The sequence below is a fragment of the Rhinoderma darwinii genome, chromosome 2 (genome assembly GCF_050947455.1).
Source record: "Rhinoderma darwinii isolate aRhiDar2 chromosome 2, aRhiDar2.hap1, whole genome shotgun sequence".
Taxonomy (NCBI): Eukaryota; Metazoa; Chordata; class Amphibia; order Anura; family Rhinodermatidae; genus Rhinoderma; species Rhinoderma darwinii.
In genome coordinates this window covers 286,958,943-286,985,552 of record NC_134688.1, presented here as the reverse complement: position 1 = coordinate 286,985,552, position 26,610 = coordinate 286,958,943, and the positions used below count along the sequence as shown (strand labels likewise).

Here is a 26,610-nt window from a genome sequence, read left to right as displayed (position 1 = left end):
TTTTAGTTGCTAATTGAAAGATTAATATAAGTAAACTGTATCCACTAGTATATCTTTTTTTTATTTTTTGAACTTGCAGCCAAGTGCCACTGGTGAACAGAAAACCAAGCCCACTCAGAACAGTGTACGGGAGCTGCGAGGACTGGGACTCTCACCGGATCTAGTAAGTAGTTGTTCCTATGATTAGAGATTTGCTTATATAACCGTTTTAAATTGTGAATTCCTTCTGCACTAGACCAATTCTTGTCCCGATCAAAAAAATTTTTCTTGCAGGTTGTCTGTAGGTGCACTACACCTCTGGACACCTCTGTAAAGGAGAAGATATCAATGTTTTGTCATGTTGAACCTGAGCAGGTAAGATTATAATGACTGGTGTCCAGTAGATCTAGCCATCATACTGGCCATAACCCTCTATTTTGCAGGGTGACCCCCTGTCCAATCAGTTTATTTAATAAAAGCTGAGCCTATCTATTATAAGTATATATTATTAGGCTTATTTTGGAGTTCTGTCTTCTAGGGAAAGGGCCCCTTTCTCCTGAACATTCTCTCACCCTACAGTGTAGATTAGATGTCTAATTCATCTCTAAATCTTCTAGGTTATCTGCGTGCATGATGTTTCCTCTATATACAGAGTTCCCCTTTTGCTGGAGGAGCAGGGAGTGGTGGAATATTTCCGTAAACGATTGGATCTTCCCATTGGGCGCCAGCCTCGCAAAATGCTGATGAAATGGAAAGAGATGGCAGATAGGTAAAAATACTGTGCTATTAATATACAGAAATGACAATGCAGTGATGCATGTTAGATTAGGATGCCATGGGTCAGAAGGCCTCCGATCACTGTAAGAACAGACTGGTTGATTACGATCAGTACCTTTTGGCTTACCTTTGGCCATTAAAATCTCTGCATGTTGGAATATTCAGACCGTACAGCACAGGTGTGGTGTGAATTTAGCTGGGGTCCTAGGGTGGCCGGAAGAATGTTGGGATGGGATCTATGATCACATTTACAAAGTAAACTTTTCAGCTATTGCTTGAAAAAGTTAGATCAGATGGCTAAAATGTGTATACAGACTAGTTATTCACGGATTAATGAACTCTCTGGTGTGCTGACTTTCCTATAGCTCAACATCAAGATAGTGATATGTACTTTAAATGCCTACCATTCTAACCTCATTATAATACATAAATAGGCAGATCTCTTAACAGAGCAAAGAAACATCGAAAATCAGAATTTATCTGGATTTATCCCCCATAATCTTGGGTGTAAGAATTTTATTAACTGCTCCCTTAACCCCTTCAGGACACAGCCTGTTGGCTTTGTGGACGCAGGAGATTTTTTTTCAAATCTGACGTGTCACTTTATGTGGTAATAGCTTTGGAATGCTTTTACCTATCCAAGCGATTCTGAGATTGTTTTCTCGTGACATATTGTACTTTACGTCTGTGAAAAAATTTGGTAGATAAATTCAGTATTTATTTGTGAAAAACACCAATATTTAGAGAATTTGCAAAAAATTTCATTTTTCTAAATTTGATTGTATCTGCTTGCAAAACAGATAGTAATACCACACACAATAGTTACTAGTTAACATTTACCATATGTCTACTTTATGTTTGCATAGTTTTTTGAACATCCTTTTATTTTTCTAGGACATTACGAGGCTTAGAACTTTAGCTGCAATTTCTCACATTTTCAAGAAATTTCCAAAACCTATTTTTTTCATGGTTCAGTTCTGAAGTGGCTTTGAGAGCCTTATATATTAGAAACTCCCCATAATTCACCCCATTTTAAAAACTTCACTCCTCAAAGTATTCAAAACAGCATTCAGAAAGTTTCTTAACCCTTTAGGCATTTCACAGGAATTAAAGCAATGTAGAGAAAAATTTATCCTGATTACGGCAATACCCCATATGTGGTCATAAACTTATATTTGAACACATTACAGCCCTCAGAAGGGAACGAGCGCCATTTAGGTTTTGGAGCTCAAATTTTGCTATAATGGTTTTCGGTGCCATGTCCCATTTGCAACGCCCTGGAGGGACCAAAACAGGGGAAACCCCCCAAAAGTGACCCCATTCACTATCAGAATCCAAGAGAGCAAATGGTTCTTAAGTGGTATATTACTTGCGTGCCATTTTTTACGTATTTTTTTTTTAACTTATTTTTTGTAACAGTTTTAATAAAAGTAACAAAGAAAAAGTCCACTATTCCATTGATCAATAAATTTATGAACACTAAGGCCCTGTTCACACTGAGTTTTTTTTATGAGATTTCGGCGCGGAAACCGCTCCGCAAAACTCGTCAAAAATTGCCCAAAAATGTCTCCCACTAATTTCAATGGGAGTTGGACGAGCTTTTTTACTGTGAGCAAAAAAAAACATTGCAGTAAAAAGAAGCGACATGACCTATCTTGAGGCGGTTTCCGCCTCCAAAACCCCATTTCAATCAGTCAGAAGGGTAAAAAAAATACACCTCGACGAGTGTTTTGGCGAGTTTTTGTCAAACCACTGTGCAAAAAACGTCTGGAGCAGTTTTTGCAGGAGGAATTTTCCTCCTGCAAAAAACTCAGTGTGAACACAGCCTAACAATGAATCAATGTATTTAGAATTTACAGACGTGTAAAATATATGAAGAGATTTATACAAGTATATGTGTGTATACGTATATATCTATATGATATAGATATATAACATCCCTAATTATTAATTTTTAGTATTAACAAATTTCAAATATAGGTCTATATATAATATATATTACGTGTGTGCACACTCACACTCACACACACACACACTGTATGCGTGTGTGTGTGTGTGTGTGTGTGTATATATATATATATATATATATATAATGTGAAGGAAATAAGTATTTGATCCCTTGCTGATTTTGTAAGTTTGCCCACTGTCAAAGACATGAACAGTATAGAATTTTTAGGCTAGGTTAATTTTACCAGTGAGAGATAGATTATATAAAAAAAAAGCAAGTCACATTGTCAAAATTATATATATTTATTTGCATTGTGCACAGAGAAATAAGTATTTGATCCCTTTGGCAAACAAGACTTAATACTTGGTGGCAAAACCCTTGTTGGCAAGCACAGCAGTCAGACGTTTTTTGTAGTTGATGATGAGGTTTGCACACATGTTAGATGGAATTTTGGCCCACTCCTCTTTGCAGATCATCTGTAAATCATTAAGATTTCGAGGCTGTCGCTTGGCACCTCGGATCTTCAGCTCCCTCCATAAGTTTTCGATGGGATTAAGGTCTGGAGACTGGCTAGGCCACTTCATGACCTTAATGTGCTTCTTTTTGAGGCACTCCTTTCTTGCCTTGACTGTATGTTTCGGGTCATTGTTGTGCTGGAAGACCCAGCCACGAGCCATTTTTAATGTCCTGGTGGAGGGAAGGAGGTTGTCACTCAGGATTTGACGGTACATGTTTCCATCCATTCTCCCATTGATGCGGTGAAGTAGTCCTGTGCCCTTAGCAGAGAAACACCCCCAAAACATAATGTTTCCACCATGCTTGACAGTGGGGACGGTGTTCTTTGGTTCATAGGCAGCATTTCTCTTCCTCCAAAAACGGCGAGTTGAGTTAATGCCAAAGAGCTCAATTTTAGTCTCATCTGACCACAGCACCTTCTCCCAATCACTCTCAGAATCATCCAGATGTTCATTTGCAAACTTCAGACGGGCCTGTACATGTGCCTTCTTGAGCAGGGGGACCTTGCGGGCACTGCAGGATTTTAATCCATTACGGCGTAATGTGTTACCAATGGTTTTCTTGGTGACTGTGGTCCCAGCTGCCTTGAGATCATTAACAAGTTCCCCCGTGTAGTTTTCGGCTGAGCTCTCACCTTCCTCAGGATCAAGGATACCCCACGAGGTGAGATTTTGCATGGAGCCCCAGATCGATGTCGATTGACAGTCATTTTGTATGTCTTGCATTTTCTTACTATTGCACCAACAGTTGTCTCCTTCTCACCCTCGTCTTACTTATGGTTTTGTAGCCCATTCCAGCCTTGTGCAGGTCTATGATCTTGTCCCTGACATCCTTAGAAAGCTCTTTGGTCTTGCCCATGTTGTAGAGGTTAGAGTCAGACTGATTAATTGAGTCTGTGGACAGGAGTCTTTTATACAGGTGACCATGTAAGACAGCTGTCTTTAATGCAGGCACCAAGTTGATTTGGAGCGTGTAACTGGTCTGGAGGAGGCTGAACTCTTAATGGTTGGTAGGGGATCAAATACTTATTTCTCTGTGCACAATGCAAATAAATATATAGAATTTTGACTGTGAGTTTCTGTTTTTTTTATATAATCTATCTCTCACTGGTAAAATTAACCTAGCCTAAAAATTCTAGACTGTTCATGTCTTTGACAGTGGGCAAACTTACAAAATCTGCAAGGGATCAAATACTTATTTCCTTCACTGTATGTATGTGGACACACACACACACACACACACACACACACACACACACACACACACACACACACACACACATTGTCCTAGTCTGAGTACTATCTACCTAAACTATAACTAGCTGCCTACACTAAACTACCTATGTGGAGGTGTTTTGTGTGGTTTTTTTTTACAGTCATTGTGTCTTTATAGGAGACACACAGCTTCTTCTCCGCCACTGTCTCAGAACGATCTGACAGGGAGGGAGGAGAAACATTGTAAGAAACGGCACAGACCGTTTGTTGCTGCAACAAACTTTGCTGTGATCACCATGATAAGTTTATCATGGTGATCACGTCATCAGAACCGACACCAATCCGGTCCTGATGTCTTCTCTCAGCACTTAGGCTGCTAGTAGCAGCGTGTGCTGAGAGATTCAGAGCACAGGGAGAGCGCTGTGCACTCTGTTCTGACACCACGTGAATTAACGGGCTGCAGGAGAAAAGCCCAGCACGGCAGCCCGTTAATCTACGTGGGCTGGTCGTGAAGGGGTTAATGGAAGCAGGTTGTTGTATTTCACAGTAGCGTCCACGCACACATTATATTGATAAGAGAAAAAATCCAAACGTTAACAGCAGAAATACCTTTTTCACAAATTATTTCAAAGAAGAAAAACCAGCACGAAGGTGAGCTCCAGTGTGCATGCTGTCAATGGGATAGCTAATCCAGCATCAATATGGTCAAGGAGGACACCGCACCATGGAGACTCTTTAGCAGTGTAAAACAGTTGCTGTAGATTTATTCCAATAGGTACATCTAGACGTTTCGGTAGGCAAACCCACCTTTGTCAAGCATGTGAGTGATTGTACATAGTGGCCTTATGTACCCCACCCCCTACATCCAGCACTCACAACACATGTGCGGATGAGTCCCCATTAGCATATTAGAAACCCCAGTAAACATCCCATCCACTGGTGTATGCTTCTCCCAAGCTCCAGATTTATTCATTTCTATCACATATATAATGGACAATAGTGAGTATTGGGCGTCTACAAACCTCACCGCAACTGCTGAGTGTACCGATCCATGGCCGCTAAGGATATTAAAAAAATACATATTTTCTATTTTGCGTCTAAACAATACCATTGCGCCTGTCCGGAATACAGAAGCCAGAGAGGCTTCAATACCTCAATAACATGGCGGCTATCAGTCCTAGTGCGCAACAGTGTCCGATTCCGCTAAAGACTCACGGAGCGGGGAGTAATAGCTCCCTGGTTCAATTACCTCAAGTGTGCATGCGTGAGCGTACATCAGCTGCTCGGTACAGCGCACCCGGCATCCACCGCTCCACCAATACAGAATACATAACGATGGTATGGTAGTAACATCAAATAATCCAAACATGGCCCAGCGCAATAATGGATAACATAACAAATATATTATGTATACAGTCATAACAGAGTAAATGTGAACAGCGGTCTATGGAGACCGTAACAAGGACATAAAATCCATATAGACTATTTTACTATGAATATATCCAATCTCATTTTCGGATCCATTTCAGCGGGTTTGGTAGGTTTGTGTGCGTCCTAATAGATAAGTTGCTGTAAAGAAACACAGACAAAGGGTGTTATATAAGTGAACAGTTAAAAAAAAAAAATCTAAATATGTACAAAGTACATTCCAGCCTATAAATTGCCTTTTACGTAAACTGTTTAAAACTGAAGTCAAGGTTTTGTCCCCTGGGGCTTAACGTGTCCAATTCATAAATCCATTTAAATTCCCTCTGTTTCAATAATTTCTCTGTCACCGCCCCTCCACATGGGCGGTATATGATCAATAGTTCTAAAACGCAGTTGACTGACATTGTTTACAAGCAATAAAATATTTAGGGACTGGCAATTCTGCTTTCCCAACCGGACCCGCCATTCATTAATGGTCTCTCCTACATATAATAGCCCACAAGGGCATTGTATAACATACTTGGATCTACATGTATATCTGTTTTTAATCATGTACTTTTTATTTGTATGGGGATGGATAAAGCTGTCTCCTTTGATAATGCTGTTACAATGACTGCACTCAAGGCAGGGAAAATTCCCACTTTTGGGTTTACTTAAATATGTCTGACAATATTTTCACACCAATGTCTGAGCTTACTAATATGGCTTTTAAATTCCTACCCCGTTTGTACGCCATCACAGGGGTGGTGTTTATCTTCGTACTTGGTAAGAAGGTTCCAATTACCACGTAAAATGTTATTCATTCGGCCACTAAGTCTATAAGAGGAGACACAAGGAATGCGTTCATTCTTCTTAATCGTTAGGGGTTAATAAAGTATCTGTCTATATTGGTTAATTCATTCCTATATCTATCAAGTAATCCAGATAGATCACCTCGATCCCTGAATTTCCTATGCATTTCGGATGTTTTTAGATTTAATGTAGTAGGATCAGACACTATCCTTTTTGACCCTGAGCATTTGATTCCACGGTAAGGACTCTATCATGGGTCTAGGGTGTTGTCTATCAAAGGGCAACAATTTATTTAGACCAGTGCTTTTTACAAATAACTCTGTCTCAAGTTTACCATTATTAATCTGGACCAAAGTATCTAGGAACTGTATAGATGAATCTGAATATACTATGGTGAACTTTAGCTCCGGGTACCTCCCATTTAGTCAATCAAGGAACTGATTTAGGGTAGCAAGATCACCTCTCCAGACAACAAAGGTGTCATTATATGTATCTAAGCCAAATTAATACATATTGGAAAAAGTTAGATGTATGCTCCAATTCCGCCATAAAAACATTAGTGTACGTAGGCATCATATTGGTCCCCATTGCTGTGCCCCCTCTTTGGATATAGAAGTCATCCCCAAACATAGTGTGTGTGTGTGTGTGTGTGTTATATATATATATATATATATATATATATATATATATATATCACAAATTAGATATTTTACAGTATCAAAAAAATCTTTCAGCCTTCTGCAAACAAGATACAGGAAAGTTGTTTTGTTTTTTTAATCACTTTACCACCTGGCAAAATTCAGCCTGAATTAAGGGCTGACATGTTCTATTAATGCAGGTCTGACCGTCTGCTGGAGTCCTGCAGCATTGCTTTGGTGGGAAAGTACACAAAATTTTCAGATTCGTATGCATCGGTTATCAAAGCCCTGGAACATTCTGCTCTAGCTATAAACCACCGCCTGGAGATCAAGGTAAATACTCATCCTTGTACAGCGCATTTCTGTAATTTATTTGTTTAGCTAGTGCCCTTAAAGAGACTCTGTCACCAGATTATAAGTGGCCTATCTCCTACATAAACTGATCGGCGCTGTAATGTAGATACCAGTGGTTTTTATTTTGAAAAACGATAATTTTTGAGCAAGTTATGAGCTAGTTTAGATTTATGCTAATTAGTTTCTTAATGACCAAATGGGCGTGTTTTTACTTTTTACCAACTGGGCGTTGTACAGAGGAGTGTATGAGGCTGACCAATCAGCGTCATACACTTCTCATTGTTCCAGCCCATCTTCTTTCACTGCACAGCGTGATTGTGCACCGCAGGATTGTGCAGTGAAATAAAAACCACTGTTTTTATCTACATTACAGCGCCGATCAGATTATGTAGGAGATAGAGCATTTATAATCTGGTGACAGAGCCTCTTTAAAGGCATGATGTTGCCAGAAAAACATGTTTTTTTTTTAAAAATTAAACATTTAGTGTGTGGGTGATTAAACATGGTTAAAATTTTTTTTATTTTTTTCACGAGTCAGGAAATAGTCAGGAAATATTATAAATTAATTCTAATTTATAATACTACCCATTTTTGGTCACTAGATGGAGCTAGTTCCCAAAATTGCAGCATTGCAACATTGGGTTAAAAGCCCTCGCTCTAGTGAGCTCTCAGCATCCCCCCCTCCTTTATCCTGGCTAGTGCCGGGATAAACGAGGGGTTTGAAAGGTTTAACCTCCTACACTGTGTGTCGCCATTTTTTGAGGTAACCCACAGTGTAGTAGGTTTACATACAGTAGTAAACACACACAAACACTAACATACATTGAAATGTCTTACCTGCTCCTGCCGCCGCGGCTCCCTCCGGCCCGTCCGCTCCCTTTGCTGCCGCTGTTCCATGTGCACAAGTCCGGAAGCCGCGACCGGAAGTAGTAAGATTACAGTCCGGCCGCGACTTCCGGTCCACAGGAAAATGGCGCCGGACGGCGCCAATTTCGAATAGGACTGTGTGGGAGCGGCGCATGCGCAGTTCCCACACAGACGCCGTACACGGACGTGAATGGGACGGGAGCCGTTCACAGTCCCTATGGGACTGTGGCTGCCGTACTCCATGTCTGTGTGTGTCGTTAATCGACACACACAGAAATGGAACAAAAAATGGCAGCCCCCATAGGGAAGAAAAAGTGTAAAAATAAGAAACAGTAAAACACAAACACACAAATGAATAAAAACGTTTTTATTAAAGCACTAACATCTTTAACATATAAAAAAAATTATTTGCCATGACACTGTTCCTTTAAGGTTGTAAGCGAGAACAGAACTAATTATCTGATTGGATTTGTGAAGGATAGATATATATTTCAAAATTGACGATGTGTAGAATATTTCTAAGCGCATTTGTTTGATTATAGACAGGCTTTGGTTAACAGCCCAGTGGTTGTACTTAATCCTGGACAGCTGCCTCCCAGTCTCTATGCAGGAAGTTGTTGCTTGCCCAGGAGAGAGCATTATTCTTAGAATGTATTGCTCTCTTCCCGATAAATGGTGCTCAATGAGAACCTAGGTTTTACTTCGTACGTAGGTCTGTAAGTGGTTGCTCACCAAGATGACCCATTTTTTAAAAGAAGCTGATTGCTGCGGGTCCGACTTCTGTAACCCTTGCAGATCAAGTGCTATCCTTGGAAGAAGCTGCATCTGGCAAGAGCAGGAGGTGCTCTTACAGAGCAGCTCTCCATTTACGCTCATAGAGGGTGGGGGGGGGGTTCTGAGGGGGTGTACCCCCCTCTGTTTCTATAATTCCCAGCAACCTATCCATTGTTTTGTTGCCTAAATGCGTTGGGGGACTTCCGCTCTGGAGATAGGCGTCGGTCCGGCCTCTGGAACCTGCATCTATCAGACAATTATGGAATATCTTGTGGATAAGCCATAAATGTCTAAAATGGGAATACCCCTTTAAGGTAGTAGTGGTGGTTGTAAAAAAAAAAAATGTGTAATATATATTTTTTTTATTGTTAAGTAACCCATTTTATGTTTATTTTGGCAGTATATAGACTCTGCTGATTTGGAGCCCAGCACTCTGCAGCAGGAGCCTGTGCGGTACCATGAAGCCTGGCAGAAACTCTGCAGCTCTGAGTAAGGAAAATCCAGAAATGTATTCAGGATCTGGCAAGAAAGCTATATCTGGGTATTTTTGTGCTGTTTTGTCTGAAGTGTTCTGGAAGACGCACTGGCTGTTTAATATGTTTCTCATCTTTCTTTTGCTTTATTTTATATCTCTTCAATGTCAATGGTCGACACAGAGATTAGTCTCTTAGTGGCAAGCAGCTGCTCTAAGTAAAAAGGGTTTAGCTTCATGCCTGTAGCAGGAAGACCTACTTGCTGAGCAGGTAAAAAAATTTCTTCTCCCCTTTAGGTTGGGAATACTGGGTTGACTAGATCTCTCTGTTACTCCAACAAGAGGAGGGAACCCAGCGTGGCCTAACCTAGTTGTTGCCTTTTCTACCTTTAGAAGAAAAGGAGGCACAGCGCACTCTCTAATCCTCTGTGGCCCACCAGCATATAGGGGCTCACACTATTTTCCTTTAACCTCTCTCCAAGGGGAGACACGCTGAAGGATGACTCTGCTGGATGACTGGGACCTACATATAGGACCCCCCCCCCCCCCCCCCAAAGATACGGTTTCCTGTGTGTCCTCCTCTTCTCCAGCACAGGCACCAGCATCCATTCTGCTTCTGAGGATCCAGCTCTTCTGATATTGGACGGCTTTGCCCTCCAAAGATCTATCTCTAGAATGGGGCCCCCTAAACCCTGTTCTACCTCTTTGTGTTGTGGCTGAAGCTTGTGATTTCCGACCATGAAGAAGAAAACAGCATAGCTTGCAGAGCTAGTCTGTTTCCGTAAATCCCATAGAACTGAATAGTAGTTACGAAAACCGCGTAACTCGCATGCTACGCTGCTTCTGTAACTGCCATTCACTACAAACCCTTTTAAGTAAGTCGGAACAACTTACTGCTGCGAGCAGTTCTTTTCAAAACTTACCAAAGAGTCGACCGCTCCAGACTGATGGCAGTAGCAACATCACCAATCCCAGCGAACATCAGACGCCTCACCAAAGAGAAGCAGTTCCAGCCATTACATTAGGGGTGAGTTAATTAAATGTTTGACCAAATATAGCAGGCAAATTTTTAAGTTGATGATTTTGTAGGGCCTGCGAATGATGTTGTAAATATCCAAATGGACCTTGGCAGAAATTCGCTTCCCCCACCCCTGTTCTAAAGCGTGGAACTTTCCAGATAGGCACTTTACAGAGCCCAAAAAAAAGCATGGAAGTCACGTATCCATTCCCCAGACGACTCAGTGAAAAATGCTTCTCTTCCCTGGCAGTAGACCCTCCAGTCTCTCGACTGGCCAGACAGGAAAATGGAATTCTTTGCAAAATCTTCAGGCAGCAGGATCGGCCAATATTTGCCTCCTCTTGCGTATGCAGAGCCGCCACCAAATGGTCAAATCCGCTCTGTCTCAGTATACTTTCCAGTAGTCCAACTGAACTGACTGAGATCACTCAACAAATCTCCCATGCAGGAAAGTACACACAAGGCCTCCTTGATTTATTGCCCATTTGTCGGTCTATGTAGCCATTTGCTGGACGCCCTGGCTAAAATGCTGGTCTGCAGACACAGTATCTAAAAACATCTCGAACAGCTGTCCCATTGTCTATTTTGCAGCCGCCTGTATGTTCTAAGTTCTGAAGCCACAGTTGGTAAGCGCACTCAAGACATGTCTTCTTGTTCTACCCCTCCCCCCCCCCCCAACCACCCCGAAAGGGAAGTAGTCGGTCTTGATCCTTTCGCTGCTTCTCAAGCCTTATTGAAAGCAAAACCTACAAGACTAAAGGAAGTAGCCTTCCTTTAATCTGCGTTTTCTCCTGACTCCCTCGTCCCCAGGCTTCCAAGGCCTTCTCAAACAAGTCCGATAGTGCATGAACTTCGGTCCCCATCGGAGTCAGCCCGAGTGAGGTCCACTTTCGGGAACGTAAGGCTCTCCAACGTGCCAGAGGAATGGGTACGTGAATTACCATGGGCTACAAAATGGATTTTTCTTCTATGCCCACACTTCGTACCCACAAACTCCCCTTCCGTCTGACAAAACTCTTTTCTCCCAGTGGTAATAGTACAAGTCCCTCTATAGGAAGGCTTTTTTTTATTTTTTATTTTTTTGAAACCTCTTTATGGTCAACCAAAAGGAAGAAACAATACGACCAGTCCTGGCTCAGAAGCGTCTAAACCAGTACATGAAATTGCATTGATGGAACAAAGTGAGTTTCTCTTGCCAGTATACACTGAGGATGCGTACCATCACGTTCTTATCTGCGAATCCCACCACAGTTCCTTCACTTTGCAATCCAATTGAGCTTCTACTAATTTGTGTCTTCCCTTGTTAACAATGGCCCCATGGGTCTTTACAGAGGTCTGATCCTCTGTTATGGCCCTTCTTCACTCTCTGGCTGGGGTTGCCATCCTCTACTTGGACAACATCCTGATAAAAGCGCCATTCAGGTTGGCCAGTTTGGAAAGCCTTCAAATCACCCTGGACAAAATCAATCTTCTCTCTCCTCCTTTTGGTGCGTTTTGACACCGCTCAGGCCAGGATCCTTTTCCCAATGGAAGGACTTTCCAATCTCTAGCAGAATGTGTGGTCTCTTCAGTGACACTGTCCATTCCCAATTTTTCATTGCATGAAGATGGGACTAATTGTCTCCTCTTTTGGGGCGATTCCTTACGCCCAGTTCCACACTCGCCCTCTTCAGTGAGTGGTGCTGTCTTGTGGGAATAAATTCACAGTTTCTCTGGATCACACCATGCTCCTGCCTCTGTCCGTCTGTCGTTCTATTTAGCGGTGGCTACTCTTCTCCAAAGTCCCTTGGAGTAGGCAAAAAGAAGAAAGCGAGGCAGCACTTCCAAAATACAAATAAGAGCTTTATTCACATTGGGTGGATAAAGCTCTTATTTGTATTTCTGAAGTGCTGCATCGCTTTCTCCCTTTTGCCCACTCCTGATCAATGTCCTGCAACTTGCTTCTGTTCCTCTGACACTAGACCCATGTCCTGGTGGGTAATCCCACAAGGGTTCAGAAAGACGACAACTTGATGGCAGTCGCCTACATAAAACATCAGGACAAGACCTGCGGCCATGTCCAACATGACTGGCATGCAAAGGTGGACAAAGCACAGGTTTCAGCCCTTTCGGCAGTGGATATCCCAGGAGTAGACTATTAAATTGCTGATTGTAGTTTTCCCTCTCTCGCTTACTTTCCTTCCTTCAGGTCTTGGCTCCCTCAAGAATTCGGTTTAAGCTCTATCCTCCATTTTCCAGCGCCTCTTGGCAGATAAATCGGCTGTCCATATTTTTCTCCTAGAGGTGGCACATGATGTGCCTCCCTACGGTCAGCCAATGGCCTGGTCCTTCATGCTCTGTAGTCTTCCCCTTTTGAGCCTCTAAAAGGCATTCCTCTTTGCTGGTAGCTGTCTCTTACATTAAGCATGTCTTTAAACTGTTGACCCTATCTTGATCTCCATTCATGGTGATACACCAAGACAAAGTGGTACGCCGCATGGTCCCTTTTCTACCCAATGGACTCTCCACAAGTTTGAATGTGGTTCGTGCATTGTGGACTTCTCCTTCTGAAGCTTCTACGTTCCGCTGCTGGGACTCTTTCTAGTTCCAGAGGGTCCCAGGCAGGGTCTGGCGGCATCCAAGGTTACCATAATCCGATGCCATTGGTCAGCATGGCGGACCGGTGAAAGAGCAATCGGTCGTCTTTTTTGGTTGAAAATCATTTTCTCGTCACATTCATCAGGGGAAAATGCACCCATCCACGTTTTTACCTTTTCGAGTATTCCGACCATTTTTCTCCAAGGACGTCTTTTTCCTTGGGTTCTCATATGGTTCTTGTAGTTTTAATTGCTGGTTGTATCGGTTACATTCTCTACACCTACTGCTTATGTACAAAATTAGTTTAGCTCCGTGTCTGCAGGAAGGAGTGTAGCTGGTGGGAGGAGCTGACGCTTTTCTACTTGGTGTCCACCTCCTAGTGGCAGTAGCAATACCCAAGGTAATTTTTGCAATCCCCCAATGTGTGTGACAGAAAAGGATTTTATGGGAAGTAATAAAAATCCAATGATTTGATGTTTTTGTTAAAAACTGCGCTGACTGACTTTCACAGTCCTTGTTGCCACTAGGTGCAAAACATCTAATGCACACATTGTGTTAGTCACTGCAAGGTGTGCAATGATTATTTAGAAATGTAGTTTTAAATGCTTTCAGAACCCGATTACCCCTTTTCAATAGTACAGGGATAAGTGGCTCTCTGGCACTGCTTATTTCATATATAATAATAATAAAAAAATAAATTATATATATATGTGTGTGTGTATATATATATATATATATATATATATATATATATATATATATATATATATATATATATATACCGCATTTTATATGTATATTCTTTCTGATCTTTTTCTTTAGCGGCATACTGGTACCTGGAGGGTTTGGTGTACGAGGGACAGAGGGCAAAATTCAGGCCATATCCTGGGCACGCAAACAGAAGAAGCCATTTTTGGGTGAGATGTGACTGTTACAGAAATTCTGTCATTGAGATGGCAAGCAATTTCCAAGCATTTGTAGGCTCTCTGTGGTTTCATGGTACAATATCTTGTTGCAGGTGTGTGTCTGGGGATGCAATTGGCTGTTGTTGAATTTGCCAGAGAAGTACTAGACTGGAAAGGTAAATCTTTTGTTCAACACAACAATGTATGTGAGCAAAAATTCTTTGAACGGGGAGGAGGGAATTATATAGGGTTTGAAGATCCTTCTTGGTATGGAAGTTATTTCTTTTGGTGTGAATTAATACAAAAGCAAATGCACGTTTTCGATTTCTACGTATGTTTTCTTTAACAGATGCCAATTCTACAGAGTTTAGTCCTCAAACCAGTCATCCAGTAGTAAGTATGAAGTCTGATACTACTTTAAATGGGTATTCCCAACTGAAACATTTATGGCATATGCATGATATATGCTATAAATGTCTGTATGCGGGTCCCATCTCCAGAGCAGGGGTCTACTGACCCCAGTCCCACCTGGTTAGACGGGTGGCGCATCCAGGTGTGGCATGAATAGAGGTGGCTGCACATGTGCGTGCCTCGGTCTATTCATTCCTAGGAGTGTTACGGAAACAGCTGTGCTGTTTGGGTACACCATTTTTAATGTTCATCTTTTATCATCCTGTCCTCTTTAGGTCCAAATTTCTGAATTAATGTCTTTAATAAATCTTATAACATTTGGCACTACTTTTTTTCTGATAAAGAGCTCCAAATCCCCTGCATAGACAGAGAAAGTTTAAAAAGACCACATTCTAGCAGCCTTCCGCCACCATTATGGGGAAGCTTACTGTGTTCAATCTATATACCGTACATCTGTGGATTTGGAGCTCTGTGTCAGAAAAACTGACCGTAATTAAGAAATTAATCCACACAGAATTTGAACCTATTTATAGATTTTTTTAAAAAAAAGTATATTGGTAAGCTTGGACATTCACTTTAAGCCAATTCCCACATGAAAAAGTTAACCATGTGATTTTAAATGATACATTTTGTTAGGGCATTTAGAGAGGGGTTGTCTTAATAAATGATTAGGAAATATGGTCGTCATAGAGGGGCTTCTCATGTTTGGGGCCCCCTGTTTATTAGACAAAACAGAGAACCACTCTAACAAAGCAGCTCCGGTCTGTCCTTGCAGCGGCCACCGAAGGGAATGTTTAGTCATACAGGGCTTTCCCCTGTCAATAACAGCTGATCTTCGGGTTTTAGAGAAGCCGGACACATGGCGACCAGCTGTATGCTTTATATTTAAACTGTAAAATGATGTTTCACTGCTGTTATACGGCTATAGAAGCAGACAATGGAGTCAGTAGGACATCGTGCATTAATTGGTCCACTGCACTGATCGCAAAATGTGACGCACACATTTATTATTCTATTTGTTTTACAAATATATAAAAATCTGCATAAATGTTTATTCATTTTCTTTTTCTGGAAAACTTTGAGGCAAAAATCAAATCTGATCGCTGGTCAAAAATGCTAAATATTTATAACCAGTATTTCTGTATTATATCAAGAGATATAATTGAATCTTGCTTTCCATTCTTTGTTGCTCAGTGGCGCTTACATATTATAATCTTATCTCTTGAGATGGCCTTTTTATCCCCTCTTGATGCTCCGCTTGGACTTTTACAGGTGATTGACATGCCTGAACACAACCCAGGTCAGATGGGAGGAACGATGAGATTGGGAAAGAGGAGAACAATCTTCCGCTCACAGAATTCCATCTTGAGTATGTTTGTCACTGTACTAATGTTCTGCCTTGTACCTGATCACTACTGTGTAATCTTTATTTTGTGTGTCTAGGTATTCTCTGTTGGTATCTTACGTTGATGTTAAATAATGTTGCTGTAGATCAGGGGTCTCAAACTCGGCCGGGTAAGTGGGCCGCATATAGAAAAAATGGGAAGTTGACGGGCCGCATTACTTTCAAATTTGATACAATACAAAATTATTATTAATCAGTTATTTGAACTACAATAACAATACTACTACATTACTATAATAATAGCGCTAGGTTTAAAATTTGAGATATTTCTCCACGCGCTTATTTCAACAATCCAGCTTAAGTGTCGCTAAATACAGTCCGGCGGCTCAGTTAGCAGCGTTTGGCAGACACACATGTCAAGATTGGGCGTGCCCTCGGCGGGCGCTGCCGCAGCGCCCTCGGAGGGCGCTGCCGCAGTGCCCTCGGGGTCTTGCCCAGAGCTGGAGTCCCGGAGCAGAGCCGCTTCTAGCACTCAAACTACAGTAGAGTTGTGACTGCAGCTCTGGATTTGTTGGGAGTATAAGACAAGATGTTTGCATCTGCATCTACTGATCTTGCAGTAGAGTTGTGAGTGCAGCTCTGGATGTGACTTGAGTAAAGTACATGATATAATAGTAGAGTTGTGAGTGCAGCCTGGGATTCCACCTCTGCTCCTGACATCACTGTCCATATATGGACAGAGAAGTCAGGGGCAACCCCAGAACTGGAGTCCCGGGCAGAGCGCTAGTAGGCTCTTCCTGGGACTCCAGCTGTGCTCCTGACATCACTGGGACTCCTGCTCTGGGGAAGCCCCTGACATCATTGTCGATGTATGGACAGCGATGTCAGAGGCTTCCCCAGAGCAGAGCCTATACTAGCGCTCTGCCCGGGACTCCGCTCTGGGGAAGACCCTGACACACTCCATATATGGGCAGCGATGTCAGGGAATTCCAGAGAGTCCCGGAGCAGAGCCTGTACTAGCGCTCTGCCCCGGGACTCCGGCTCTGGGGAAGCCCCAGACATCGCTGTTCATATATGGACAGCGATGTCAGGGAATTCCAGATTCTCGGAGCAGAGCCGATTCTAGCGGCTCTGCGTCCCGCGGGCCGCAGATGACAGACCCCTGCTGTAGATGATGGCATACTCTATGCGTTTCATGGTGTCGTAGTTTTGGGTATTTTATTGTACAATATTTATGTAGTAATTTCTCTTGGGTCATGATATCAAGCAAATTAAATTCGAACCTAATATTACTAATGATAAACTACAAGTTATTCATCATTGAAGTGTATAAGGATGGTCATGATATCGCGAGTGTTTTCATATTTCCTTTTGTTACTCTAGGGAAACTGTATGGTGACCAGGAGTTTGTAGAAGAAAGACATCGGCACAGATATGAGGTACTAGTCTTACCCTTTATATTCATCACTGGGTTATATTTAACTTTTAGTTGCCATTTTGCTCATTTTTTTTCTTTTAGTTATATTTCCCAAGCCTTCTTACATGTCTTACTAAAAGGTAGAATTCTAAATTTATATATAATATATTATTCCAGAAATTCCTGGCCCGACCACGGGTGTAACAGCATCAGAGATCCAGGCCGGGATTTGCAGGCGTAATACAGGCACAAAAATGGGCCCGCATTACGCTTGTCTAAAACTGGCCTTACGTTAATTTTGTCTTCACTTTACTTTGCGGTTATTAAAGGTGGAATTAAAGGTTAACTTTCTTCTTTTTTTTTCCCTGTTTTTGTAAGGTCAATCCAGAACTTAGACAAGAGCTAGAGACTCGAGGTCTGCACTTTGTGGGTCAGGATACTGAAGGAGAAAGGATGGAGGTTGTAGAATTAGAAGGTAAGTACATACGTTTGGCTTGTAATGTGTCATTATTGCAGCTCCACTCACATGGGGTTGATCTACATTATAGCACATACAGCTGCTTCTGTGAAAACAAAAAAGAGTATTGTTGTTTGAAAACACTTTTTTTGTGGCATATCAGACGTTTTGATCAGTGTGGGTCTGGGCCGTGGGATCCCCACGATAGCTGAAACAAAGAATGTGCAGAAGCGATCAGATGAGCACTTGGCCCCTTCTGCTGTGATTGGCTTTGCATGACTCTCCTTAGAGATGAGAAGAGGACAGTGTATGGACCTAAAAGAAAAAGTATATGTGTTTGGCTAAACCATGAAGTGGCAGCACTTTATAACCTATCCAAAAATTATATTTTGGAGTGTAAAATATTACCTTAACTTTAAAATTGTGCAGTATGAAATTTGACTTTGATAGAATTACTTTCTAGTATCTTATTAAATGCTCATCTTTTGTATTGTAGACCACCCATATTTTGTTGGTGTTCAGTATCACCCAGAATTCACATCCCGTCCCATCAAACCCTCCCCTCCGTATTTTGGTCTACTTCTGGCTTCTTCAGGAAGGTTATCTCAGTATATTGAAAGAGGATGCCGGCAATCCCCCAGGTGAGATTTAGAAAAAGAGCCTTTCATAATAGAGATATATTATATTTGAGCAAATGTTCAAAGTGAGAAAAAGATCGGCACTGCTTTGGCTCTTGGAGCACTACAAGTCTCAATCAGATGACCCCACAGGTCTAAACGGGTTCAATTGAATCCACAAACGGTGTTGCTCAGTGGTGTGATCAGAGAAGCACAGGTATAATGATAAAAAGTAGAAAAAATCCGTGGCACTCGCGATTCAGTAGAATTTTCATTTAATGTTGCGGTAGGCAAATTAAGCCAGTATGGATGTGGCGCACCCTACGGCCGTTTTGCGTGTGCCCATGCTTTATCGAGGCTTTGACAAAGCGTGGGTACATGAGAAACGGCCGTAGGCTTGTGCTCCACATCCATACTGCCTTTGTTTGCCTACCGCAACATTAAATGAAAATTCTACTGAAAGGCGAGTGCCGTGGATCTTTTCTACTTTTTACTATACTATATTATAGTTTTTCTGTGACACTTTGCTGAGCAAGGATTTAGTGATGTAGTAATAAGGAATGTACAGCACCATCTACAGTGCCCTCAGCATTTAGAACATATAAACCTTAACATTGATCATCCGTAAGAATTGAAATACGATTGCCGTTTGTATTTCAGAGATACGTACAGCGACCGAAGTGGGAGCAGTTCTCCAGACACAGAAATTGCAGAACTCAAATTATCAATGATAAATCATGACTGATGCTAGGTAATGACAACTTCTTAAATCAAGTAACTTTGTATTACAACGAAGAAGTTTTACATTTTTCACATTACAAGTACAGGAAGTAAGAAAAATACACAAGATACATATCATAAGCCCCCACCCCAACCCGGTACACCTGAGCGGAAGTCCTCCCTAATCCGTATAGACATTGTTTCATTGGATATTTGGCATCCCACCCCCCCCCCCAACATTTATGACATTAACGGCAGCAGTAGTATTAGCAGTTTCATATGTATACGACTTGGTAATGACAACTTCTATTATGTATTAGACTGGCTGCTGCTCAAGTAAAATAACAAAAGAAAGTACAGTAGTGTTAAAAAAAAAATAAAAAAAAAATTAGCAAAGTGCAAAATCATTATTTTTTATTTGCATAAATGCAAATGCGCTGGAAATACTACACATTCAATTCCAAATCAAAACAATAACAAAATGTATCCAGTTTGTGTTAACCCCCCAATGACCGGGCCTGAAAAGACCTTAATGACCAGCTCAATTTTTCTGTTTTTGCCTCTCTGCGTTTCAGCAGCCATAACGTTTTTATTTTTTCATTGATGTGACTGTATGAGGCCTTGTTTTATGCGAGAGAAATAGTTTTGTTTCCCCCCCCCCCCCCACAGTTTGGGGGTAAAAAAAATTTTTTTTACGGCGTGAATATAGGAAAAAGCGATTCTCGGAATAGTTTTCTTTTGTTTATTTTTTATCCCGTTCACGTTTCACGCTAAATAACCCATTAGATTAATTCTTCAGGTTATTACGGTCGTGTAGATACCTAATATGCGTAGGTTTTTTGTTTTTATTTAGTGTAGGGGCAATAAAATGTATTTAATGCAAAATAAATACTCTTTTTGGGACTTTTTTTATGTATTTATTTGTTTTTGTTACTTTTTTTTTTTTTTAATCCCGTCAAGGGATAACTTTATTTGTAACTTTTATTTTTTACTTGCAATGTATTAGCATACTTCTGTATGCTAATACATTACACTGTGTCATTATGACACAAGCTGCTGATCGGGCAGCACAGCAGGCACACGAAACAGACAGCCCTGGGGTCCTTTGTAGGTCCCCAGGGCTGACTGCAGAGGGATTCCCCAGTGTTTGATCGCATCACTGGAATCCCGGTGATGCGATCAAAGAGGGGAATTCCCTTTGATCATGCCGCAGTCGGACCGCGGTAATCAAAGGGTTAAACAGCTGGGGTCCGAATGTTTGTCGACCCCAGCTGTGTTCAGGAGGCTGCTCTAAGATCAGGAGCTGTTAGTAACAGCTCCTGCTTAGAGGATGAGTGCTCACACGAGCGCTCATCAGCCTCTCCTGCAGCGACGCCAAAAGACGTCTCTGTAGACTAAGCACCCGCACCGCCTGACGTCAAAAGACAGTGGGCGGTCGGGAAGGTGTTAATCCTTTACAGAAAGAAAAGTGAATATTAGGCTGTGTTGCGTTTTTTTGCTGGCAGAAATTCTGCCTTAAAATTTCATCTGCTTGCACGTCGTTTGCCGCATTTTTCACCTGCGGCCATTGAGGGATAACTTTATTTAACTTTTATTTTTTGCTTCTAATGTATTATCATACTCCTTACACTGTCACTATGACATAGGCTGCTGTTAGGGCAGCACATAGTGTGCCCTGAACAGCAGGCTTACTGAACAGACAGCCCTGGGGTCCTTTGCAGGTCCCCAGGGCTGACTGTAGAGGGATTCTCGGGTGTTTGATCACGTCACCGGGTTTCTGATGACTAGATCAAAGCGGGGAGTTCCCTTTGATCTTGCCACGGTCACGGACCGTGGCGATCAAAGGGTTAAACAGCTGGAGTCAGAATGTTTTCCGACCCCAGCTGTATTCGGCAGGCTCCTCTAAGATCAGGAGCTGTTAGTTACAGCTCCTGCTTAGAGGGAGCGCTCATCAGCCGCGCTCATCAGCCTCTTCATAGCGACACCAAAAGACGTTGCTCTAGACTAAGCACATGCACCGCCTGCCGTCAAAAGACGTTGGGCGGTCGTTAAGGTGTTAAATAAGGGCTAAAATTGACACCTGTTCCACAGAATAAATGACTTCACCAATTTAACCCCTCACTGCTATTATTTTGAACAAGCCGCTTTCAATGAATGATTCAATTATACTTATACATGTCCTAATTGTTGGCTCTTTTTTTTTTTTTTTTCTTTACTGCTCTTCTACACTTAGGCCTCATGCACACGACCCTAGTGGTGTACACGGCCGTGATTTGCGGCTCGGACGACCGCGGAGTGTCACCCGCAGGCCGCCCGCAAATCGCGTGCCGTGCACATGGCCATGTGCATTCATTTTTATGAACTGCAAAATGCAGCCGTAATAAGACCTGTCCTATCTTTTTGAGGTCCAGGCTCCTGGGCAATGGAAACCACGGTTAGTGTCATACTGCGCATGCGTGGGAATTACACAGCGTAATCTTGCAGGATTTTGCAAAGTACTGATTCATTAGACATGTCTCTCTATTCACATGTGAGACATGCGTAGTTGGGATACAGGGACGTCGGAATTACATGAGGAGCATGTCCATCCGCTTCCTGCAGATGATTTGGACTGCTTATTGTCTGTACCAGTCCCTTTAATGCTGTATTTACATACTTTTTCACCTTTATTCATGTTTGTAATTTTAGATTGAACTATTTGCAACTTTTTGTATAGATATATGGTGTTTTTTTACTTGATCACTGTTTTATTGTCAATTGACTCGGAGTTCTTAAATACTTGTGTTTTGATGTGTTCACTATGCTTGAGAAAGGTCCTGTTGGACTGAGTCGCATGGGTGATTAAAGGCTGTTCTATTTTTGGAAGTGCTGCCTCCTTGTCCATTCTTGGTTGTCCGATTATTGGGGACCGTGGACCAGATCCTGTAGAGGCGTGCACCCCTTGGTGGTCCAGTGCTGTGGAATCTCTTTCCTTTGTTAAAGAGGCTCTGTCACCACATTATAAGTGTCCTGTCTCCTACATACAGTGAAGGAAATAAGTATTTGATCCCTTGCTGATTTTGTAAGTTTGCCCACTGTCAAAGTCATGAACAGTCTAGAATTTTTAGGCTAGGTTAATTTTACCAGTGAGAGATAGATTATATAAAAAAAAAATACAGAATCACATAGTCAAAATTATATATATTTATTTGCATTGTGCACAGAGAAAGAAGTATTTGATCCCCTACCAACCATTAAGAGTTCAGCCTCCTCCAGACCAGTTACACGCTCCAAATCAACTTGGTGCCTGCATTATAGACAGCTCTTACATGGTCACCTGTATAAAAGACTCCTGTCCACAGACTCAATTAATCAGTCTGACTCTAACCTCTACAACATGGGCAAGACCAAAGAGCTTTCTAAGGATGTCAGGGACAAGATCATAGACCTGCACAAGCATGGAATGGGCTACAAAACCATAAGTAAGACGCTGGGTGAGAAGGAGACAACTGTTGGTGCAATAGTAAGAAAATGGAAGACATACAAAATGACTGTCAATCGACAACGATCTGGGGCTCCATGCAAAATCTCACCTCGTGGGGTATCCTTGATTCTGAGGAAGGTGAGCGCTCAGCCGAAAACTACACGGGGGGAACTTGTTAATGATCTCAAGGCAGCTGGGACCACAGTCACCAAGAAAACCATTGGTAACACATTACGCCATAATGGATTAAAATCCTGCAGTGCCCGCAAGGTCCCCCTGCTCAAGAAGGCACATGTACAGGCCAGTCCGAAGTTTGCAAATGAACATCTGGATGATTCTGAGAGTGATTGGGAGAAGGTGCTGTGGTCAGATGAGACTAAAATTGAGCTCTTTGGTATTAACTCAACTCGCCGTGTTTGGAGGAAGAGAAATGCTGCCTATGACCCAAAGAACACCATCCCCACTGTCAAGCATGGAGGTGCAAACATTAGGTTTTGGGTGTGTTTCTCTGCTAAGGGCACAGGACTACTTCACCGCATCAATGGGAGAATGGATGGAGCCATGTACCGTCAAATCCTGAGTGACAACCTCCTTCCCTCCACCAGGACATTAAAAATGGCTCGTGGCTGGGTCTTCCAGCACGACAATGACCCGAAACATACAGCCAAGGCAAGAAAGGAGTGGCTCAAAAAGAAGCACATTAAGGTCATGGAGTGGCCTAGCCAGTCTCCAGACCTTAATCCCATCGAAAACTTATGGAGGGAGCTGAAGATCCGAGTTACCAAGCGACAGCCTCAAAATCTTAATGATTTACAGATGATTTGCAAAGAGGAGTGGGCCAAAATTCCATCTAACATGTGTGCAAACCTCATCATCAACTACAAAAAACGTCTGACTGCTGTGCTTGCCAACAAGGGTTTTGCCACAAAGTATTAAGTCTTGTTTGCCAAAGGGATCAAATACTTATTTCTCTGTGCAAAATGCAAATAAATATATATCATTTTGACAATGTGATTTTTCTGTTTTTTTTTTTTTAAATATAATCTATCTCTCACTGGTAAAATTAACCTAGCCTAAAAATTCTAGACTGTTCATGTCTTTGACAGTGGACAAACTTACAAAATCAGCAAGGGATCAAATACTTATTTCCTTCACTGTAGGAGATCGGCGCTATAATGTAGGTGACAGCAGTGCTTTTTATTTTTTCACCACTTTATTAGCGATTTTAGCTTTACGCTAATGAGTTTCTTAATGGACAACTGGGCGTATTGTACTATTGACCAAGTGGGCGTTGTACAGAGGAGTGTATGACGCTGACCAATCAGCATCATGCACTCCTCTCCATTCATTTACTCAGCGCATAGGGATCATTTTAGATCAGTATGTGCTGTCTTATGTTTCTGTGGTAGTTACAGCAGAGCCAGCGTAATCTCGCTGTAACCTCTCATTTACCGCGTGATCTCGCGAGATTACGCTTGCTCCGCTGTATCTACCACAGAAACATTAACGAAGTGTCGGGATTGTGAATAGACATCCCGTGGAATCTCTATTCACTGTCTAAACACTTCAGTATCGTTAATGTGTTCGTATAAGACAGCACATACTGATCTAAAAGGATGAATGAATGGAGAGAAGTGTGTGTGATGCGGATTGGTCAGCGTCATACACTCCTCTGTACAACGCCCACTTGGTCCATAGTAAAACACGCCCAGTTGTCCATTGAGAAACTCATTTGCATAAAGCTACAATCGCTAATAAAAGTGGTGAAAACAGATCGTTTTTTAAAATAAAAAGCATTAATGTCACCTACATTATAGCACCGATCTCCTTATGTAGGAGAAGGGACACTTATAATGTGGTGACAGAGCCTCTTTAAGCTTACAGGTGACGCTGTGGAGCCCAAGCCTAAAAAACAATGTGCAGCAGTTAGTTATGCATTTTTGTTATACATCTCAGCAATCTTGTTGGATCCTCTCCCAAAGATAACCTTGGGCATTTCATGCACATGATAAAGTCGTGGAGACAGTGCAGACTGTTTTGTAGGCTCATGTAGACTGTACATTTAATGCCTTTTATGTTATAGAAACACTGACTAGAATAGATGTTTTGCAATGTTGCGTTGGTAAGGCTAACATCTCCTCTACTCTGCAGGAGGCGACTGCTTACAGACTGGACATCCGGTGCCGAAGAAGAAACTTCTATGCGCCTTGTTTTTTTTTTTGTACAGCCATTGTATTCAATAATTTAGTTTTACCAGTATTACCCCTCGTCCTGTCTCTTTACCATGGAGCGCTTCAGCACCGTCTTGCTGCACAAGACAAAACCAGTTCCTTAGGATCATTTTCCACAATATTCTTTGGCTGCATAATGAAGCAATAATGAATTATGTTACTTTTTAATGATGACAGGCATGGGTTCATGACCGCTGACACCTTCACCTGGGCAGCAATGTGGTAGCAACAAGTTTAGCAGTCATTCATGTCAACCGGTTCGATGCCCAAAACATCTTGTTTCATAGTGATGTTACATCTTCGAACTTCTACATGATGCCAGCTTAAGACATTATATACTTGAGAAGAATAGGAGGTTCTCAGGAGAAAGTGTGTATATATAGCTGTCAAGCCTAGCAGAACGCTCTTCTGTCTGCCGTTTTGGTTGCACTGTGATGTGTCACTAATAAAGCTGCTTTCTAATGGGTCTTGACGTTTGTTTGTTTTTTAGGTTCCGTTTAAATCCGTCTTTTTAGGATTGGCTATTTAAAACATAAAAAACTGCAACAAGCTAAACTCTGTGAATTTGGGCTTAGAGAAGCCGTGAAGCGCCACATAAGCTATAGAGCATGCTCCCACGGGATTTGGTAATGATTGATAGTGTTTATGGTAAATTTAGACAATTCCATTTAACCCCTTAGTGACCAGCCTATTTTAGGCCCTTATGACCAAGCTATTTTATTCGTTTTTCTATAGTCGCATTCAAAGAGCTATAACTTTTTTATTTTTTTCGTCGACATAGCTGTATGAGGACTTGTTTTTTTAGTTGTGCTTTTTAATAGCACCATTTTTGGGTACATATAATTTTTTTATTAACTTCTATTAACTTTTTTTGGGGGGATTATAAAAAAAACCTGAAATTCCGCCATTGTTCTATGCGTTTTTAAATTGACGCCGTTCACTATGCTACGTAAATAACATGTTACCTTTATTCTATGGGTCGGTACGATCACGGCGATACCACATATGTAGAGGTTTTTTATGTTTTACGACTTTTGCACAATAAAAACACTTTTGAACTAAAATTATTTGTTTTTGCATCGTCTCTTTCCAAGAGCCGTAATTTTTTTATTTTTCCATCAATGTAGTGATTTTTTGTGCTTGTTTTCTGCGGGACGAGACGTAGTTTTGATTGGTACTGTTTTGGGGTGCATGACACCTATTGATTCATTTTTTTGGGGGGCAATGGAAAAAAATAGCAATTTCGCCATTGTTTTTTTGCAGTTTTTTTTTTACGGTGTTCACCTTGCGGTTTAAATTACATATTAACTTTATTAATGGAGTCATTACGGTCGCGGCGATACCACATATGTGTACTTTTTTTTTTTTTTTTTTTTTTACTAAATAAAACCACTTTATGGAAAAAAAATGGTTTTATTTTTTTTACTGTACTTTTTATTAATAATCTTTATTTCACATTGGTGACTTATTTTATTAGTCCCACTAGGGGACTTTACTGTGCGATCTTCTGATCGCTGATATAATGCTCTGGTATACTTCGTATACCAGAGCATTATTGCCTGTCAGTGTAAATCTGACAGGCAATCTGTTAGGACGTGCCTCCGGCGCGTCCTAACAGGCAACAGGCATATGTCCAGGGCAGACCTGGGGGCTTTTATCAAGCCCCCGGCTGCCATGACACCCATCGGAG

The 26,610-nt window shown here is 41.6% G+C and overlaps 1 protein-coding gene across 3 annotated transcripts in view; it reads left to right on the top strand.

The window, feature by feature from the left end:
• CTPS1 (CTP synthase 1) overlaps positions 1-25,387 on the top strand; it is a 59,328-nt gene extending 33,941 nt beyond the window's left edge. For all 3 annotated transcript variants that reach the window (XM_075853401.1, XM_075853400.1, XM_075853402.1), the window contains 14 exons: positions 80-163; positions 274-354; positions 597-748; positions 7,493-7,625; positions 9,688-9,776; positions 14,177-14,271; positions 14,373-14,435; positions 14,609-14,652; positions 15,943-16,039; positions 17,399-17,454; positions 17,811-17,907; positions 18,386-18,530; positions 19,167-19,257; positions 24,841-25,387. In XM_075853401.1, the coding sequence (XP_075709516.1) occupies positions 80-163; positions 274-354; positions 597-748; positions 7,493-7,625; positions 9,688-9,776; positions 14,177-14,271; positions 14,373-14,435; positions 14,609-14,652; positions 15,943-16,039; positions 17,399-17,454; positions 17,811-17,907; positions 18,386-18,530; positions 19,167-19,251 (1,221 nt within the window). In that variant the 3' untranslated portion in view covers positions 19,252-19,257; positions 24,841-25,387. The remainder of the gene's footprint in view (positions 1-79; positions 164-273; positions 355-596; positions 749-7,492; positions 7,626-9,687; positions 9,777-14,176; positions 14,272-14,372; positions 14,436-14,608; positions 14,653-15,942; positions 16,040-17,398; positions 17,455-17,810; positions 17,908-18,385; positions 18,531-19,166; positions 19,258-24,840) is intronic.
• The last annotated feature ends 1,223 nt before the right edge of the window (positions 25,388-26,610 follow it).